The following is a 20048-nucleotide window of genomic DNA, read 5'->3' on the forward strand; positions in this document are numbered from 1 at the left end:
AGGTAACCTGTATGTGGTATAAAGTTTATTAATACTATATGTACCAGTTGCTGTAATTACATAAACATTCAATAACATTATGTTTCGAGTTATCACTCAATGTGTTGGTCAGGGACCATTTAGAAAACCACGAATAGATTCCATATTTAACTATCTGTTTAACTTGATAGTATAACGTTACTTCTAAGACCCTCAGATCGACCAAGCCTATTTTCTCGCTGATACACCGGCTACCCTATAGCAAATCAACCTTGTCGTCCCCGTATCGCTGTATATGTTCGATAACCACTGTCAGTCGCTCAACACATAATGTCGAGTTTCCGCAGTAGGAATCTGCAAAGCGATGGTCAACCATAGTTTCGACACAAAGCAGGATGATTTCACTGAATTATGTTGTCCCCACTGCATCCAAGTGCACATTATCAATGATACTACCAAGGTCTTGTTATTAAAATCCAAAGGACTGCATGAGTACCATCCGCAAGTCACAAAGCACTTTTCCATTCCACAGTTATTCCTAACCCAAACTTCTATCTGTATATCTAGTTATTATTCGTTCGTAATAATATAAATTCAAAGTGTTTTGGGATATTATTATGACAAATTATTATTCCACTACATGCACTCGTCCTAATTTAGACTCTTACCAATCTATTTCTTCAAAAAAATAATGACTTATAGTACATTTTACAACACATAAACCTAAATCAACTCTACTTTCCACATTTGCTGACTTTATCTGTCTTACGATTCCACGATGTGCTTTTTCTAAAGGAAGCACAGATAACATTCATAATTATCTCGTTACATTGCAGACAAGCATTTCAGGAACAGCACTGCTAAGTAATAGATTACATCTGAAGAACTTAATCAACCAGATAGTGTAATTGGATTAAAATCATATGAGGACGACCACATTCCTTATAAACACCGTAAATACCACCATAAGCAGGATCACTACACCTATTATTATCAAGTCGATAGAGCTGACCAGAGTGAGTTATTCAAGCGAACATAACTGCGATTCCAGCGAAGTTGAAAGTTCCCTAGTAGACAGGTTTTTTCTTCGTTGGAAAGTTTTGATACGTATTGCGGATCTGTGTAGTCATATTAAATCACCATGCTGTTAAAAAGAATCAATTGCTAGTACGCGGGAGCCGTTTCCTCAATTCCTATGAACACAGTGAAGTAGTGACAAGGTTTTCTTCAGATCTCATGTCAAGACGATAGTAAGCAAATAAATAGAAATCGATGTTCGACAGTAGTAGGACCCAGAACGCCCGTCCCGTCTCATTTAAAACCCATCATTTGGTTGTACCTGAAGCCGACAGCTGTTTACTTCGGGACTCGAACCAAGTGCCGTACGACTTAAACGACACCTTATTATTCACTTAGCTACTAAATCCAGATAATCATTAGTTTGTGCAATTGCGAAGTTTGATTTAAGGACAAGCCGCGTGTCCTAAATTCTAGCCACTGTCCATTTTTGTTTAGAATGCTTGTGACTTACGGCGACATCGAGGCAATCCACGCCTGATCAATTACAGCCCTAAAACTTTGATGAGAAAATTTAGACAACCGATACAAAGCAAATTATTGTAAATAAATGTCCTTGGTCTTGGTGTTACACTAGTATCCATCAAGTAGACACACTACCGTGTAACTTTTACCAAATAAGGTGAACTAATGAAGCGGGGGACTATATCGAAATCGACATATTGTAAATACGAGGCGCTACAAAAATAATTTCAGGTATTAGAAGAAACTTAGAGTTTATTTTACAAGCATACTGCAAATTTTCTTTTCAACGTCAGATGTAAAAGTTATGTTAGAGGAATAAGTATACAAATTAAACTACATGCAACTTTACGAGGCCTCTGATTTCGACTCTGGTTCTTTATTCCAGTCCTTGAGTCCAGGAGGGAGTGACACATCTTCATCCAAAGGGCCTGGAAAAAAAGACGTAAAAGAGCTTACCTATTTATGTAACAGGAAGAAGTTATTTCAAGTCAGAAACCCGTTTATTATGCAAGAGAATGAATATTAATTTCAACAAACTGAAAATGTTTGTATAAATTACACTCTCAGTATGTATCACTACAGAGAAATAAAAAGACAACTGTATTGATATTTTTAATAGCATGGAGCAGATCGTATTTTACATGTGCACTAGAGTAGATGATAAATGGTCATCAAACAAACACAAAATATATAAAAGATAATAACTATTCTTTTCTTACTATCAAGAAATAGATAACTCAACAACCTATTTAAATTACTAATCATGATCAGAGGTCAGTCTTCAACAACGTAGAACTTCGTACGTACGTACATCAGTTCGAGTTGCCATATCACATTAGGACACAGATACAACTGTCAATTCAAATCCCTTAATGGTAGAGGTAGTTAGAGTATAAACAGTAGTCAAAAACATTAAGATTTGAAGATGTTATTCAATGAGTATAATCCAGTGAAATAAATTTGAGAAGAGAAAAAAAAGGAGACAAGGAGGAATAAGGAGATCAGAATTTGGGAGAACACAAAGAGTGTATGCACTTACGCCATTGCAAACGATTTTGAGCCATGTCATTCAGGGTCTCTAACCATCGGTTGCTATCATCTCGTGGTCCCCAACCAGGTAGTCTACACCTACCAACATGACTCAGTCCACTTGTCAGTGACTTCATGGACTTGTGCCATGTTTTGTTGTGGCCGCCCCTAGCTTTCTTCCAATCTACTCCTATACCACTGAACATCGCACGTCGAGGTAGTCGGTCGTTGGGCATACGTAACCCGTGTCCCAGCCATTTCAACTGATGAAGTCTCACTACTTCATCAATTGATTTGCCATCCTTACCTAGTACCCGTTTCCTAACAACTGCATTACTTACTCAATGGTCCCAGGATATACGAGCAATGTTTCGAAGACACCTATGATCAAATACTAGTAATTTAGGAATATCCTCTACTCTTACTGGCCATGTTTCACTGCCATAAAGTAGGACGGAACGAACTGCTGCGCAGTAAACACGTCCTTTGGTTGATAGACGGATATTTCGCCTACGCCATAAATGACGCAAGTTGGCAAAAGCTAGACGAGCCTTCTGTATCCGTGCTGAGATTTCGTCACACATCAGACCACAAGGGCTGGTGAGACTTCCAAGTGAAGCGATCGACACGCTCAATTACTTCACTCCCTATCATTAGTTCGGGTGTCGATGCAACCCAATCCTGAAGCAACATTTTGCATTTCGAGGGAGAGAATCGCATGCCGAACATGCTTGCATTGTTGCTTAGAGTGGTCAGAAGACTCTGCATTTTGTCAGCGTTTTCACTAAACAGAACTATGTCAACAGGTGAACTTCCCGGTAGAAGTTCAACCCCAGGAAATCTAGACGAGGAAAGTGTTGTCTCTAAAAGTACGTCGACGACAAAGTTAAACAAGAATGGAGAGAGTGGGCAGCCCTGACGAACACCACTTGAGGTAATCAATTTTGATGACAGTTTGCCATAAGCTCTCACTCGGACAGTTGTGTTCGAGTAGAGAGCCTGTATAAGGTTAATGTACTTCTTTGGTATTCCTTTAAGTGACAAACAGCTTCGAAGCTATATCACCCCAGTTAATCTTACTGATGGTGCAGAGCAACCTTATCTAAAGAACTCTAACGTTAATTAACCAGAATACATTTATACTTCTTGAAATTTCATTACTGCTTTCTTTATATCACTATGAGTTAGAGCTTTTATGCAATGTCCAACTATGCTGTTGGTGGATACAAGTGGACGGAAGATTGACTAACAGTGAGTTAAACTATTCTGAAAAGAGTCCACCCGTTGCTGGAGTCACTCGTTTTGTGAGTAAACCACAAATTAATTTTTTGTGATTATTTAAACAACTGAAGTTCAAACCTATGTCCTTGGTGAGTGTAGACAGATGTTCAAAGTAAACTTAAATACTTTTAGTTTCATTGTTCACCATTGAGCAACTCCAAAGCGTAAACGGCTTTTGAGACATCGGAATTGCCGTCGTTCTCATCACCAGCCAGAAATGTGCTTCCGACGGATTATTAGTTCGGGAGAGTCCTTTATAAGTCTTTTGTTTAGGTTACTTAAAGATATTATTGCTGTTTAAAAGCAGATAATTTTAGGATTCAGGAAGTACGTCCAAATTACACAACTCTAAGCACTGAACTAACCACTTAAAAATGTTATAAGCTGTTTCGAAAACTCAGTCGTCATAGGAAAATAAAAAATTTCTGAAAAAACGAAAAAAAGTTTAAGATAGCTTACCAGGACCTACGAGTTCTTCATATGTGTTTTTCTCCACAAACGGTCTTGGACCTAATACTTCAACCAGGTCTTCTTTTTGCAACTGCTCTTTGTCTAGTAAGCGTAGAGCTACCTGATAAAATATAAGCAGAATAATGAGAGAATTAATAAACTTCAGAGCAACTAAACATTTGTTAATTTAACATAACACCTCAAAAATATCAAAAAACAAAAGCAAAAAGAAATTACCTTTTCGACAAGCTGTCTTTTTTCTCTTAATATCGTTAGTGTTCTTTCGTAGGCTGACTCAACAAGTTGTCTAACTTCTTCGTCTATTATTTGTGCAGTATGCTCAGAATATGGCTTGGTAAGAACCATATCACCTTGCTCAGGCAAATCGAAACTTAGCAACCCAACTTTTGAACTGAATCCTAATTGGACAATTTGAGAATAAGCTGATCGAGTTACACGCTGTAAATCGTCCACTGCTCCACTTCCAACTTTACCGAAAAACACTTCTTCACTTGCTCGACCTCCTAATGCCAAACACATTTCATCCAACATTTGATCTTTAGTCAACAAATATATATCCCTAGGTTGATACTGAGCATAACCAAGAGCTTTACCACGAGGAATTATTGAAACTTTCAACAACGGATTACAGTGTTCTAAAAACCAACCAACAACTGCATGTCCAGCTTCATGGTATGCAACTATTTTTTTCTCTTCGGGTTGTAATACCTAATAAACAAAAAATACAAAACAGTTACTCCGCTCCAATATGAAGAAGTAGAATACATGAGATATAAGGCTAGACCATAAGAGAAAGAATAGCAACTTCCAATGGCACAACAGAAATCAGCTTACAGTGAAGATGAATCGGAATAAAGGTCTGCTTCAGCAGTGCTCAAACAATCTATTTCCTGTATATACAGCCTGTTACAGTTTCACATCAAAACCACTAATATGTATTATGGAAAAGCATTGCACATGGTTGAAGCAGGAGAATTAGGTAAATTATGAGACGTTGTTCGAAAACAAAAGATGTTACAAAGCTAACTGATCTAAGGGATATTTAGTGTTGACGAGCAATCAATTAATCATATCATATAAAAACAACAGTTCTAGCTCGTATGACTAAGAAGTAATTTCACGATCAAGTACAATAAAATTCATTCGTGCACTTTGCAGAAAACGTTTAACAGGTAATGTGATACTTATTAACTGAATTTGGTTCGAATTCAAATATAAACAAACAGCGATGGGTAATAATTTGTGCAAAATTTACATAGAGAACGTTAACGTAGAAAATACCAAGCTGTGAAACAGCACAAATCTTAAGATCAGATCAATCTTTTTTATTGCTTTCTGTCCACCAACCCTTAAAACTTAGCCATGTGACCCCACTCAAAAAAATCACCAACATTAGGACAGTACTTCTTATTTCTATCATTCATGAGGATTATGCTTCAGAGTCATAACCGCGTGACTGCGACAACCTGAAAGACACAAGTAGCAGGATAGCAGATTTCACTTGCACGATACATCTTATCAGCACTCGCACAAGCATATAGGGATTATAGGAAAGCAAACTCCAGACCACAGGCCATATTCACTTCCCATAGTACAGCTAATACGCTTCTGTATCTAAAGAAAAAAATGTTGCTAACTGATACTTACATTAGTACAAAGATTATCATTTGCTTCAGCTTTACTACTGGAAATGAAACAACGACCGTTCAAGCTTATCAGTTAACGTGACTCCATACAGGTCCGTGTGCTTTACTTTGAGCCACTATTATATAAGCTAGTCAAACTAGTGAACGAGAACTCAGGTGGGGAAAACCAATTTTTTGTTTGATGCAAAATCACACAGTGGCTTAATAAAATCTTAAAATCATACATTAAATACATCATTTGCACATCCACTTTGAGCTGTCCTTCACATACTCCACTATTCCTCTGATTCTGTTGTCATTTCGATTACTCCACGATTTCCTTTCGGTTCTCTTCAATTCAATTTTCTGATGCCAGGCATTCTACTTCCGATTGCTGCTACATACTACTCATGTCAGTCGGCATAAACAGCATACACCACAACACTATCGAGCTCTCAAAATAAATTTAGGAGGAACAGCGTGCGAATATGTTCCAACCTAGTTAAATGTCAAACGACCAACACATAAGTAAGAAATCCTTATCCTTTTTTGAAGAAACATAAAGTTGCGTTTGTTCAATCCTCGAATCCGTGATCATTCCTATGTAACACAATGGAATCATCTGTGGCATTAGGTTGTTCTGTGTAGTTGTCCTAGCTTTTAGTTCAAATAAGAGAAAGTATCTTAAATTCTAAGAAACTTTAGTCGTAAAACACTGTAACACAATTTTACCATAACTGCGCATTACATCATCTGAGTTGTTAAACTGGTACTCACATATGGTTTTTGAATTCCGTTTTCCTTCTTCAAATTTGGTAGTTTCCATCTTATGTAGCCCTAACTGTCTGCAACGCATACATTATTAAATACTGACAAACTACAATACCTAAGTAATGACAATTTCAAAACAAAGAAACTAAATAAACATGTCAAGACGGAATGAAAAAGTGAACAACATTACTTGACTTTTCTTTTCTAACCCAGCAATTACACGGTCGATAGCTTTATCAAAATGGAACAGATTGACACTATGAGCATCTTCTCGCGCAGCAATTAACGCTGCCTCATTACATACACTTGCAATATCCGCACCAGAAAATCCCGGAGTACGTGTAGCCATTTTGCGAGCTACAAGTTGCATATCATCAGCTAATTTAATTGGTTTCAAATGTATCTAGTATCAAAACAAAAACACAAATCTTTATGAAGACTGATGAAGGTAGATAACATAGAACAGAAGACGAATCAGGGGAACAAAATTTGTTAATAATCATTACGTAGTTATAAACTGATTATAATTTCTTTATATAATGGTTAACGAACTACGTAATCTATATATATATATATATATATATATATATATATATATATATATATATATATATATATATATATATATATATATACGGTAAACGGTTTTTCTAGACAGTCAGCATCTGCGGTAATGTTGCCTTCTCAGAACTGAACAAGAGGGACCAACCCTAAAAATAACACGTATCACCTTGCCACACGGATTTCAGAATCAGATGGCAGTTCTTTTTGAAGTCACAACACACCAGAAACTCGCAAAAAGCTCGTGTGTAGCTGGACTTGAGAAACTGTCCTATAGGCATTGTGATCACGCTTTTCGGTCGTCAGGGCCACTTTTAACACAACTTTCTTTTCAAGCAACTAAAGAACTTTCCAAGATATGGGTAACCGGAAAGTGATAGTCACTTTTTTACCGCTAACGGTACACGAGATCACCTTGCTTACAATCAAATCTAATCTTTATTACCAGATATTAGTTCTGTTTCTATTGTCAATTCTCACCTCTTACTTTGAGTTCTTATACATGTGCCAACGATGGTAACACCTCAAGTCCACAAAATTCTATTCCAGGTTTCCTTAAATTACACCCTAGGCTACATATTGTGGTTTGTTTATGTTCGGACTCTATTTCAAACAGAACAACAGGTGTCACTAACTAGGAATCCAGCGTCCCGTGGGTCGATGTGGTGTCTCCGAAATCTAAATACCCATTAATTACCGACAACGTAGTTAATGATTTGTACATGATCGGGAAGCTAACGTCATTTTCATACAAATTATTGCAAACAAGGGGCCCTATTTAACCTCGAGATCAAGAATTAAGGAGATATTTGAACACGATTATCGAGACTTAGCAAAATAGACAAAGCTTGTACATTTATACTAGACAGGATACACGAGAAAGAAGGGATTCAGTTAATTGTCTGGCGAACAATCACTTTAAGTGAACATGAAATATCACGGGTGCTATTGGTAACAAACAGTAGAACCTAATAACACATGTTGGTACTTTAAAGCGAAAACGTGAGTGATCTGAATTACATCTTTCAAATGAATAATTTAAATAATTAAAGTATATATGTAGCTTACAGTCAATGAAATCTATTAACGTGTACAGGAATGTGAAGAATACTTTATCGAGACCAAAACTAACCATGAACTAGGCTGCTGTGGAGTATCTCAACTTGACAGACTTCAAACATGACACAATAGATTTGAAGTGAATGCAGTCCATCACATCCCTGTACAATTTAATATCGGTGCATTAACAGAGCAGAAAAAGAGAGTACAAGGAATCTACCATTGCCATACATAGTCAATGATGGGTTAAATATGCTAAACTGGTCCGATATTCATCAGTTTGATGATACTGTAACTACAGAATATACAACTGAATTATGACAACATAAGAAGAGCAGTTTTTTAACGAGTCATCCTTCAATTAAAGCAGAATATGTATTGATACCATGTACTCATGAGGTATCCACAAGAACCCTTAGGATTAATACACAGATCATAGGGGTAGGAATACATATAGGTTTAACTTGGTATAAATATGTCTACATTTAAATTTACTTCCATGACTAACATTAATACTTTAACTGAGTATGCAAACAGAACACAAATGTTCATAAATTCAACATGCCCAAATTTAAAACAGTAAAATCCGCAAGATAATATGTACAAACCTTAAATATTGATGCACGACCTTTGATATCTGGCAATGATACATAGATTTGACGATCAAAACGTCCAGGCCTAAGAAGAGCTGGATCTAGAATATCAATACGATTGGTAGCAGCCAGAACGACAACATTTTCTTGAGTAGTAAACCCTAACAGAAATAAAATAGTCATTAGGATTCTTTAAAATACCTATAGTGATAATCAGCGAGAAGATTACACTACATTGATGACCAATATGGATGTATCCATATATCATCTAAGTGTTACAATTCATCATTTGAATTAAATTGACAAAAGTTAAAGTAAATAAGAGGTTTAGAAATTTTAAAAGTATCCTTTGGCCATAAATATGCTTTGAAAGAGAATGAAATAAGCTTTTGCGTAAAAAGCCAAGGTCTCAAACAAACTTGACCCAATATCTGGAGAATTTAACAAATGTACACATGCTTAGTCAATGACTAACTTACAAAGCGAAATGTGTGGTTTTGCTATTAATACGATCAGATTTAAAGGTCAAAATGACTACTAATTTTTGTTCAACCAACACAATTTATATGAATAAACTGTGTTGTATATTCACATCTCCATAAATAATAAACATGAATACCAATGTTGTCATTAGAAAGGAAAAGCGACCAAATAAAAATTATTAAGAGATAAGACGAAACTTTCTGTAGAAATAAGCTGAAGATTGATTTCAAGCCATCATCTACATTCGGGATGAAATCGGGCACTTGAACAAAGATTAGATGGGAAAAAAATCCAGGTATAAGTTTAGTTGAAAACAGTAAACTGTATCTTAAGTGCAAAAAACTAGCTTGGAAAATACTTCGGTGATTTCCTGTTCATTAAGTTTGATATATTTTGTTACTATTGTCAACAAGACTTTTTTAACGGCGTCTATTAGACTAACAATTTTAGTATAAATTTGATCCAAAATGTTTGGGTTTTCTGTCAGTTCCTTAGATCAAATTAACTTTCATTTTGAAAGTTATACTGCCTACTGGAGTTATAACGAAATCCTAAGTGAGTCAAGTAGCTAACTTATCACAGCCATAATCCAACGTAAAACTCATTGGAAAATGCATTCATTAAAAAGTTACACTTGATTAAAATATCTCCAAAGCAATCCATTTAGTAAATCGTTTTGTAAGAATAATCACCTTCAGTTTACCCACTCTTAACAGTAATAAGAAATATAAACAGTATTCACTCAATGGTTTACCCTAAATTACTCAGATGTCTTGTTTATTGTATTACACTGAAAAATAAACTATTCGCTAAGTGTTTCTTCGACCGATACGGACAGTATGTAGTACACTAATGTGGACCTTTGAAAATTATAAATGCAGAAAAACTATGTTCCTTTTTTAATTCAGCATATTACTAAAATGAATTCAAAATAAGCAGAAAACGAGTGACGATCGTTTCCATACTAGTAAACGCTTGTAATCATACAACCACAAAACGATCTATAAATCCTTGAGACAAATTTGCTTTCACTATTTTACCGGTAACTTATAAAAAATGTTGGCTGTAAAGAAGCAATTTTGTATTAAAAAACGTTACAGAGAAAATCAAAATGTCAGTTTAGAGTTATAATACCGTCCATTTCCACAAGTAGTTGATTGAGAGTATTTTCCCGTTCCTGATGACCAAAAGATGTACCAGATCGCTTGCCACCAATAGCGTCAATTTCGTCAATAAACAATATACAGGGAGCTTTGTCTCGTGCAGAGGCAAACATATCGCGTACTCTTTTCGGTCCTACACCAACGAACATCTCTAAAAATTCACTCCCAGAAACGGAAAGGAATGGAACATTCGCTTCTCCAGCAGTCGCTTTAGCCAAAAGTGTTTTGCCAGTACCAGGAGGACCCTAAATTAAGAGAACGCCTGTTGTTAAGCCTGAGAAAACTGATAACGAGTGCAATCTCCTAAGATAACTGAATGACACAAAAAAATTCATCACCTATGGAGACAATTAAAAAACATCCACAGCAAACGTGAAGAATAAAGTAAATCGAGGCAAAATGATGAAATCTGTGTAGTTAATTGCTATGACAGAACAAATTGATACAAAGTGATGCTTTCCATAAAACAAGGATACAGAAACTATGCTCTCGTTCTCTCATAAACCTAAGAAAAGATATAAATGTATGTTGACTCAGGTTGTTACGTCACACATAAGTACAGCTAGAAAATAAGTTAACAAAATAAGAAACAAAAGGTGAAGACTAAACGTCAACTTCGATGACAATAGAAATGCAGTCTTGAAAAAAAATAAGTGAGCTCGATGGGTGTAATATTAGCAAAGACACAACCCATAAGTTAGAGGAAGGTTCCGTTTAATAAACAGAGGTTAACAATTAGGCTGTTTATAATTAAACAAAGTGTCCAGACAGATTTTTAACTAGTCAAAACTTACAATAAAAAACGGTCAAATATTTTTCATTGATTGACCCAACTAGAGAGCAAACTATCCAAAAGAATTGATAGGACCATGTAGTAACACGAATACGAAGCTTTCGAAGAGAACACTTTACTACAATAGTCAACACCCTAAAACATTCATGTCGAATTCAGTCACATCCGATCATTATTATTGTCTTGTTATCAAATAAGTTGCAATATAAATAACGATCTTAAGTTGGTTTGAGAAGAAAAATTAATAGCACAATCACTTAGTTGTAAGCAACGTAGGACTTAACATATATGTACATTGGTTCAATTTGTCACAAAACAATATATTGCTATGAATACCAAAGTAGTAACACTAGTGTATTAAATAAGCTTAAGTACAGGGAATACAGTTCGAAGACGGATTTGTGAAATATGATGTATAAATTAATTTTAAAAGTCAGGAACTAAGAGAAGACAAAGAGTGAATGAATCTTCCCTATCGTAAAAGATCCTAAGTTCTGTAAACCAAAGTCTACAAACACCGATCACTATTTTCACATGGACCCCAACAAGATAGTCTGTATTTATCAACATGGTTCAGTACAGTTGCTAATGTCTTCATGGATAGATGTTATGTCTTGGTCTAGCCTTATTTTAGTTTACTCTTATACCAGCAAACATCGTGCGTCGAGGTGGGCAGCAGATGGTCATGTTATACGTATTCTATCCACCTCAATCGATGAAGGTTCACTACCTCAGTAATATCTCATTAATTCAGTCGAACGAACAGCCATCACTCAGCCAAATCATATTATTTGATAGACACCATTCATTTTTAACAATCTAAAAGCCGTTCACAATTCATCACTAACCCCAATTTATGATAAAGTGAAATTGGTTCTAAAATAGAGATAACAAGTGACAAATAGCGAGAATGTGCAATAGAAAATCCTTGGAATATAAACTAACAAACGGAGAGTAATTATGCCACATTATAAGATTGTAAATCAAACCATAGCAAACTAACTTTTAGGATGGCACCACGAGGAATCTTTGCTCCTAGCGCTTCGTATTTTGCTGGATTTTTTAGGAAGTTAACAAATTCAATTATTTCAAGTTTTGCTTCTTCACAACCTGCTACATCGCTAAAACGTACACCAATCTTATCTTTTTCTATTAAACGCACAGGTGACTGTCCGAAATTGAATAATCCTGAACCCAGTCCTGACTAGAAAAAGAAGGAATCAGTTGTATATACATAACACCAATATACTTCCACACTTAAATCCATTAACACATTTACTAACTGATTTTCGTGCTACCAAAAATACTGCTTACCTTCCGTACAACACCACCAGATGCAGGCCGTAAGGAATACACAGCCATTAAGAACAAAGAAATATAGAAAATGCCATATAAAACATCTGATCTACAAATGAGAAAAAAGAATAAAAGCATGGACGCACGAGAGGTAAAACAATAGGATTCGAAATCCTGCTAATACTCGTGAATAATAAGCCCGAGAAGAGTCTCCAAGTCCCACTAAGTATTGGTTTCTGAGATATATATACATACTACTACATGAAGAAAATCAGAATCCATCGTCGTGAAAATATGAGAAGCTAGGTTTACAGAAAAAAGATTTGACTTTCATAGCGACTTCTACAAAATTGATCAAATATTCACCGAGCTTTCAGTTAAGCCATATGTGTCAATATCAACAAATGGAAAGTAATGTACAAAATATGAGAAAACTACTATTTGGATACTAAATATTCCATTTCACAGAAACGCACATGTTGATTGTAACACAAAAAAATTTATTCATCCATTTGTTTTAAAAGAGATTATGTACAATTCATTAGAGGAGATAAAAACAATTAAACTGCAATTAAGTTTTGCTCAGGAGGATACAATTTTGGTTAAACTCAACATACATTTATTTCACACTGTTACCACTTATTCGAACAAAGTTGTTTCACAATTTGATATAAAGTACAGGATTAATTCAAGTAAAAAATAAAACCAATTGAACGATTAGCAATTTATGTTTAATATAATACTATATTGACAGCAAAATATCTTGAACCAATAACAAATAATTCTTCTACCGTAAAACTATCCAAGTAGTGTGCAGGTACTAACGACAATGAATGGTTTTACTTCAGACTGTAGAGGACCCTCAAAGCCTTCAAACCTCATCAAGCTTAGGCACAGAAAGTGAATGACTGACAAGTGTAGGAAATTTTTCTTAGTTAATGATTATCAGTTGGATGCGCTGTTAATGCATAATGACAGGAAGGTTTTAAACTGTTGCAATGTACTGACTTTATTATAATCATATGAGACCGACGCGAATGGAATACATATCCCACTTAACTTTGTGTATATTTATCGACTTGATTCGCGTTAGTAAATAATGGAATAAAAAATGCCAAATATGAAAATGATTTTGAATATATATATATTTCACACATTCGTTAATGCAAACAGAGAATAAGGAAAAGTGGAGAGTTCAACTGTGTCTATTCAACTTAATTAAAATACGAATCAAAATTTATAGACATGAAAGATACAAGTAACCATAAAGACACAACCATACACACACCTTAAGGTCACATATGTAAACGACAGAATTAGTGAGATCAGAATAAATCATGTTCAAACGTTCAAATAAATCATGATAAATGGTAGCTTCTACAAGACGTATCATTTTATTCCTGTAACAACAAAGTCCATTAAGTGTATGAAACGATTTACTGACAGACAATCATTCTATTTATTGCCAACTGTGAGTTGCCACACTGTAAATTTACAAAAATATGTCGAATAACTTCATATCAAAGTTAATAACAGTTTTCTCCGATGTGTCAGAGGCTAGAAAATTTAACTTTTAGCCATTAAAATACAAGTTTGGACGCCAATCTACCTACTTCAATTTTGATAATTACAGAGTCCTCGGACTTGAAGTATGACTCGGAGTTCGGTACACAAATCTGTGCCTTGTAAATTAATTTTCGAAAAGTTAGTTAATGATAATTAACCAATGATACTTACAGCTTTAGACGACTGATATAGGTTATAAACGTTCTATGCATAGGATCTATACCCATATGAGCCTCCATATCACGTAGACTTCGTTCAAAAGTGTCAACTGAACCGATTTCAAACCAATAAATTTTCTTGCTGGGATCAATGGATTCATACGACTCGAAATCTGCGCCTGGTTGGAGATGGACTCTAACCCAAGATTTGTTCACAACCTCTAAGTGATGGACAGCACCCCTACGAAAATATACTGATATAAAATGAGATGCACATACATATTATACAAATAAATTTTTCAGTCTGTTTATCAAATATAAGCAGTTTTACATTATACTTTTAACCCAGACGCATCATTAAATCAAAGTAATTCGACTGAATAGGTTACAAATTATGAGTGCTATATTCAAGTCATCAAAATGAAAAGCTATACGAACTACAAAGTTTTTTTTAACAATCTGAAGATTTGATGTCTTTGAATGATTGCTGACATTTGGTGGTAACAATGTGTAAGTAGTGAAGAGGTTCGACAACGTGTATTCGGGTGTAGTAATGATAATTTAATCGGTTTGGACATATTTTACAGAATTCATCCAGTGGCTTCCAAATTGTGCTTCATTTACATTCACTAGAACTGGTTAGAATAAGGAGAGAGGTCAATTACTAATATGGTGCTAGTGATAAAAGAAAGCTGGGTAAGATTGACATTTGTCGTTGGTTGGGGTCCTGGAAACGAAACGACGCAGGAGATAGGCATAATTAGATATAGCAAATAATAGAAAAAAGATGGTAAATATGTAGTTTACTTGTTTATTCTTCGTAAAAATGAGTGAAACTCCTTTAACTATAGGGAACTCCATTATTGAATGAACTATATCTTCTATTGTATATCATTCTTCTTAACTTAATTATTCTATATACTTATTTACTTTATGAATATACTTCCTTCTATTTACTTTCCAATGTTATTTCAGTATTTTGTACAGTGCATTTTAATTTTAGTGGAAAGTTGTACCAGGTTATACTCGTCAGTCAGTTCTATGCAATGTAGGACCGGAAACATATAAATTGGTTCATTTTTCCATTATAGAAAAAATTCCAAAACAAATCTAAGAGTAGTGAATTTAACGGTAGCTGTACCTTCGGCCATAGTAGTAGTGGGATATAATAAGTATAGAAAAAAGCACAATATTTTATGAAAATATAGAGTGGGTCTATTTCACTGTGAACGATTCTGAGTCACGTTCACCAAAGTTTACAAACACCGATCACTATTTTCACATGGACCCCAACAAGATAGTCTGTATTTATCAACATGGTTCAGTACAGTTGCTAATGTCTTCATGGATAGATGTTATGTCTTGGTCTAGCCTTCTTTTAGTTTACTCTTATACCAGCAAACGTCGTGCGTCGGGGTGGGCAGCTGATGGTCTTACGCCTAACCTCAACATTCCTGTCAGCTGTTCGTCAATACGTAAAGTACTTCAAAAAGACTTAGAATCAAAAACATTTAGCCTATGTATGTCACCTACATTCCTAAACTAAATTGCACCCATATGAAGTAGGACAGAGAGAACTGACACTCAGAGTAGTCTTTTATTTAAATATAGACAACCCGCCTATGTCACAAGTTGGCAAAAGCCAAACGAGCTTTTTGAATCCGTGACGAAATTCAGTCGGACACCAACCCACTAGGGCTGATGAGACTACTAGGATAAGTGAAGTAGATACCCTTAAATACTTCACCCCGTATTATTAGTACAGGGGTTGACACAGAACAACGCTGAGGTAAAATATCGCTATTTGAGGAGAAATATTTGCCAAATTTGTTTACATTATCACTCACGGCGATTAGAAGCCTTAGTTTGGCGACAGTTTTCATTAAACATAGCTATATGATCTGTGAATGTTAAGTCAAAAAGTGAATCTCCTGGTACTAGCTAAATTTCTGAGAAATCAGATGAGAGTACTAACTATAAAAACATATCAAGTTAAATAGGAATGAGAAAATAAAATAATGTTAATGAATACCACATGGAGTTGCAAATTCTGATTTCATATTGATTAAATTAACAGTCTAAAATTTAATATTCAGAATTATTTTTCAACTTTTTTCAAACTAAATCAGAGAGAACAGACAAGCCTTGTAATAAAAAGCATGAATGCCACAAACTGAGTGGAAAAACAGTTTAAAAACTGTCGTACTAATGTAAACGTTATGATCTCGGGAAAAATTACGGTAGTATTTTAATCACAGGTAGCTGAACTTTTGGGTGACATTGATGATACATTCAAGATAGAACAGTATTAAGGTGAGAAGTTCAGACTTATGAAGAATTCGAAACTCAAGAAACACGGATAGATCACCCGTGTACTATGCTTCAAGTCATATCCATTATAAATGAACAGATGACAAGGTTTGAATACTCAAGAAAATACATTCTTACGCTAAAAATTAACAAAATAGTAGTCCACATGGGAAAAGTGACCTTTGAGGATTGGAGTTTTCTAGTGTTTGCAAAAAACTTAACATTAACCAAGTATACACGTGAGACGTAGACAAGAGAGACAAAAAGAACCAAAGACTATAAAGAGTGTTGTATTAGCTATTAACTATCATTCGCATTCCAAAACAAACTAGTGATCAAGGTTAACCAACTGATTTGCTGATTGGTAAACTAAGAGCTTGTGTTCGACATTAGTTCACATTGAAAATAAGCTTAGTACCATGTCTTTTGTGCTACATAAATATAAAGATACACAAAGATTTGTATGACCGATTTAACCAAATATCAATGAGTTGCAATACTCATTGAACTTCACAACCAGTATGCTAAACTAGAACTTGACGAAATAGGAACCATCATTGAAGTTGCAATTTTGTGAAGAAAATTAGCACGTGTGTATGTGAACGCTAGGGTATCCTACCAAATAAGGACACTTTACTTGTTTGTAAGGTTGGACAACTAAACTAACAAGTTTCTACCATAATAAAGCAAAGAAATATGTTGAAGCCTTACTTTTGTAGGAAGTTATCTGTAAACTCTTTCCAATCGACCTTTCTGTACATTGAAAAATTGTGGTAGACAACCCATGTTAAACCAACAGCACCAAGTATAACCCAAGAAGCAAAAGACCATCCACCAGGAGGGTCAGGCATTTTATTTCGAGAAAATGAAAACCGCAATTCAAACTTTGCTAAAATAAATATTATCTTCATAAATACTTAAAACAGTAATACGAATATTAGATGTTTGATCATTCTTGCTTTCTCCAGGACGCGATGCTTTACCGGAATTCTCCTGAGTACGAAGATAAGAAGGCAACCGAAGTTTGTACGACGAATTTATTAGCTTGTTTGACCTCCATGAGAGTAAGCATGTGAAGTTCTATGAATAAAGAAATAATGTGCACAAAAGAAACAAAATTTCTTTTGGTTTAATCAATGTTTCGTTATCTTTAAACAAGAAAGAATGGAACTCATTTACAAGATCAGTACTTACAACCACAGACAGAACCTGTAGTATCAGTGTTAACCAAGCTGATCTACTACTAAACCGTAACAAAAGAAATGAAATGCTGACTTGTGATCTTATAGATTGGAATAGAGGAAGTTAGCTTTCAGGGAAAATTAAGCATTTCATTCAATGCAGACGAAGATTTCCTTAGTGCTTTTAATTAAACGCTTATTTCAATTCATTTCTTATCAAGCCATTCTTCGCATTTCTAGTTTGAACACTTAGGCTAAAAATTACCCAATATATAAATAAGAGAAATAAGACGAAAATGAAACAGGGAATGCTGGATAAACATTGCGTTGTAACTCGTGACTCTACTGTATCGAAATATTTTATGACTATGAATTCAGGGGAAAAACTCAACCAGTCAGCTACGACGTATGACCAGGCACATATATGCATCGGTCCAAGTTGCCATATTTTATTAGCACAACATGGTGAACACTAAATTCATAGAAACAATAACTTCAATGGTAGCAAAAAAACATTCGCATCGATGCACAGTAAGTTATATCTTGAATTGCCTACTTGGGTTCCTGTTAGAACTTCCATTATGACCCAGATACCCTTATTGCGCAACAGAATTTGAACATGATCTCACTTGACTGGTCCTGAAAATCATGACACGACTTGGACATATACGCCAATGAAATCCAAATAAACCAAGTTGAGTGATACAGTAATAAAAATGTTAGTGTATTTAGAATTTTATACAAGATGCCGGAGTCTTCTCCAGTTATCTGTTAGCGCTGATTGGCTGAGAATGGGCCAATTAGGATTCCCCAAAATAATGATACTCACGGAACACGCTGTAGACAAGTCGTGCTAACAGCTCCTAAGACCTAGTCAGATTTAAGTCTCAGATATTATGAAAACGGAACTAACGTGCAGCCAAGTAATAAGTTGACGAGTTAAAGTTTTTTTTACATATCCGATGAACTCTTAGTCAGAAGTTATATTCAATTGTAATCTAGAACAAACAATAGCTTTACAACTGATTACTAGTGACGAAACAAGCAATTACTACGCAAGGGGTTTGTCGGAGTTGTAGGAATCCTAAACGAAGAGACATGGTGAGCGTTAGGTATGTGTTCGCACAATTCGATTACTTAACATGAACTTATAGTTAGTATAAGTTTCCAATACGATTCGGGTAAAGTTATTGTAATCAAAAATCAATTGTTGACATTCTTGTGCATCTCATTGTTAGCCTGGAGTTGCGCAAACATCGTTGTACATTTTACCACTTGGACATGTTCCACATAGACTACTGAACTCTCTGTACCCGGAAGAAACAGATATCATTTACTCCTCGTTTGATGTCACATGAGTTCCCCAGTGAATTCGGAGGCTCGTAAACGGTCAGAGTTTCTCTCATACAAACAATGCGATCTTATACAATTTAAAAAGTTAGCTAACGAAGCTTGAAGAGATAGACCAATCAAACGACTTATATCTTTCAAAAAATGAATGAATCGAATGAACAGCGACGAGGATTCTAGTAATTTCACGCCTAAGCTTTCTGAAATGAATTACATTGCTCAGAAAAATTCTCAAAATGGACGTAAATTAGTAGAAGCCTTCGACTAGCAACCAGAAATTAAAGTTTCGGCGAATAGCAATGCACTTCCATGTTGAGTGTATGTGTAAACACTGAAGTTTCACCCAACAGACACTAGTGAGGTTAATGGCGTATCTCAAGGGATTGCGAATTATATTCAGTAGAAATAGTATCTGAAAATCAAAGTGTTACTAGAGGGTTGGAATGTATTTTGACTGCAATACATCCAATGTAAAAGCAAAAGTCAAATGTAGCAATATTGTCGAGTTTTATCGAAAAAGTACAAATCACCTTGGAACGCCACCACAAAGGGGCAAACCTAATCATCAGACGAGCGACCTTGGAAATCGAAAACTAGCTGGAGCATGTTAAAACGAGACACAATCAAAAACAATATATTTTATTTGTGATAACACAGTGTAAATTGACTGGTTTCTTCTTTCTTGTTTATTAGTGTTAATACTCTGTTCTTGGTCTTCAATATCATCAGACATAAGAAGTCCATCCACTCACATGCTGTAGATATGATGAATTGGACAGCTCATCGGTATCACTAAAGAACAGATGAGTGACAGAACGACAGAAGATTTTACCTTGT

The 20048-nt window shown here is 35.2% G+C and overlaps 1 protein-coding gene across 4 annotated transcripts; it reads right to left on the reverse strand.

Annotated features, from left to right (window-relative positions):
• Positions 1-8: 8 nt before the first annotated feature.
• AFG3L2_1 (AFG3-like protein 2) lies at positions 9-19806 on the reverse strand. 4 transcript variants are annotated; one of them, XM_035733787.2, is made up of 12 exons: positions 19742-19806; positions 17613-17760; positions 17392-17569; positions 14384-14611; positions 12665-12755; positions 12354-12554; positions 10529-10802; positions 8927-9072; positions 6889-7101; positions 4519-5010; positions 4291-4402; positions 9-1949 (listed from the first exon to the last, which is right to left on the reverse strand). In XM_035733787.2, exons 3-12 carry the CDS (start codon positions 17529-17531, stop codon positions 1867-1869), a joined length of 1980 nt encoding a protein of 659 aa, XP_035587675.2. In that variant the 5' UTR covers positions 17532-17569; positions 17613-17760; positions 19742-19806; the 3' UTR covers positions 9-1866. The 4 variants fall into 4 exon arrangements, with proteins under 4 accessions (XP_035587675.2, XP_051071086.1, XP_051071087.1 ...); XM_051211056.1 differs by having other exon boundaries at positions 1754-1949; positions 14384-14624; XM_051211057.1 differs by having other exon boundaries at positions 1756-1949; positions 17392-17760.
• Positions 19807-20048: the final 242 nt, after the last annotated feature.

This window comes from Schistosoma haematobium, chromosome ZW, assembly GCF_000699445.3.
Source record: "Schistosoma haematobium chromosome ZW, whole genome shotgun sequence".
Lineage (NCBI taxonomy): Eukaryota > Metazoa > Platyhelminthes > Trematoda > Strigeidida > Schistosomatidae > Schistosoma > Schistosoma haematobium.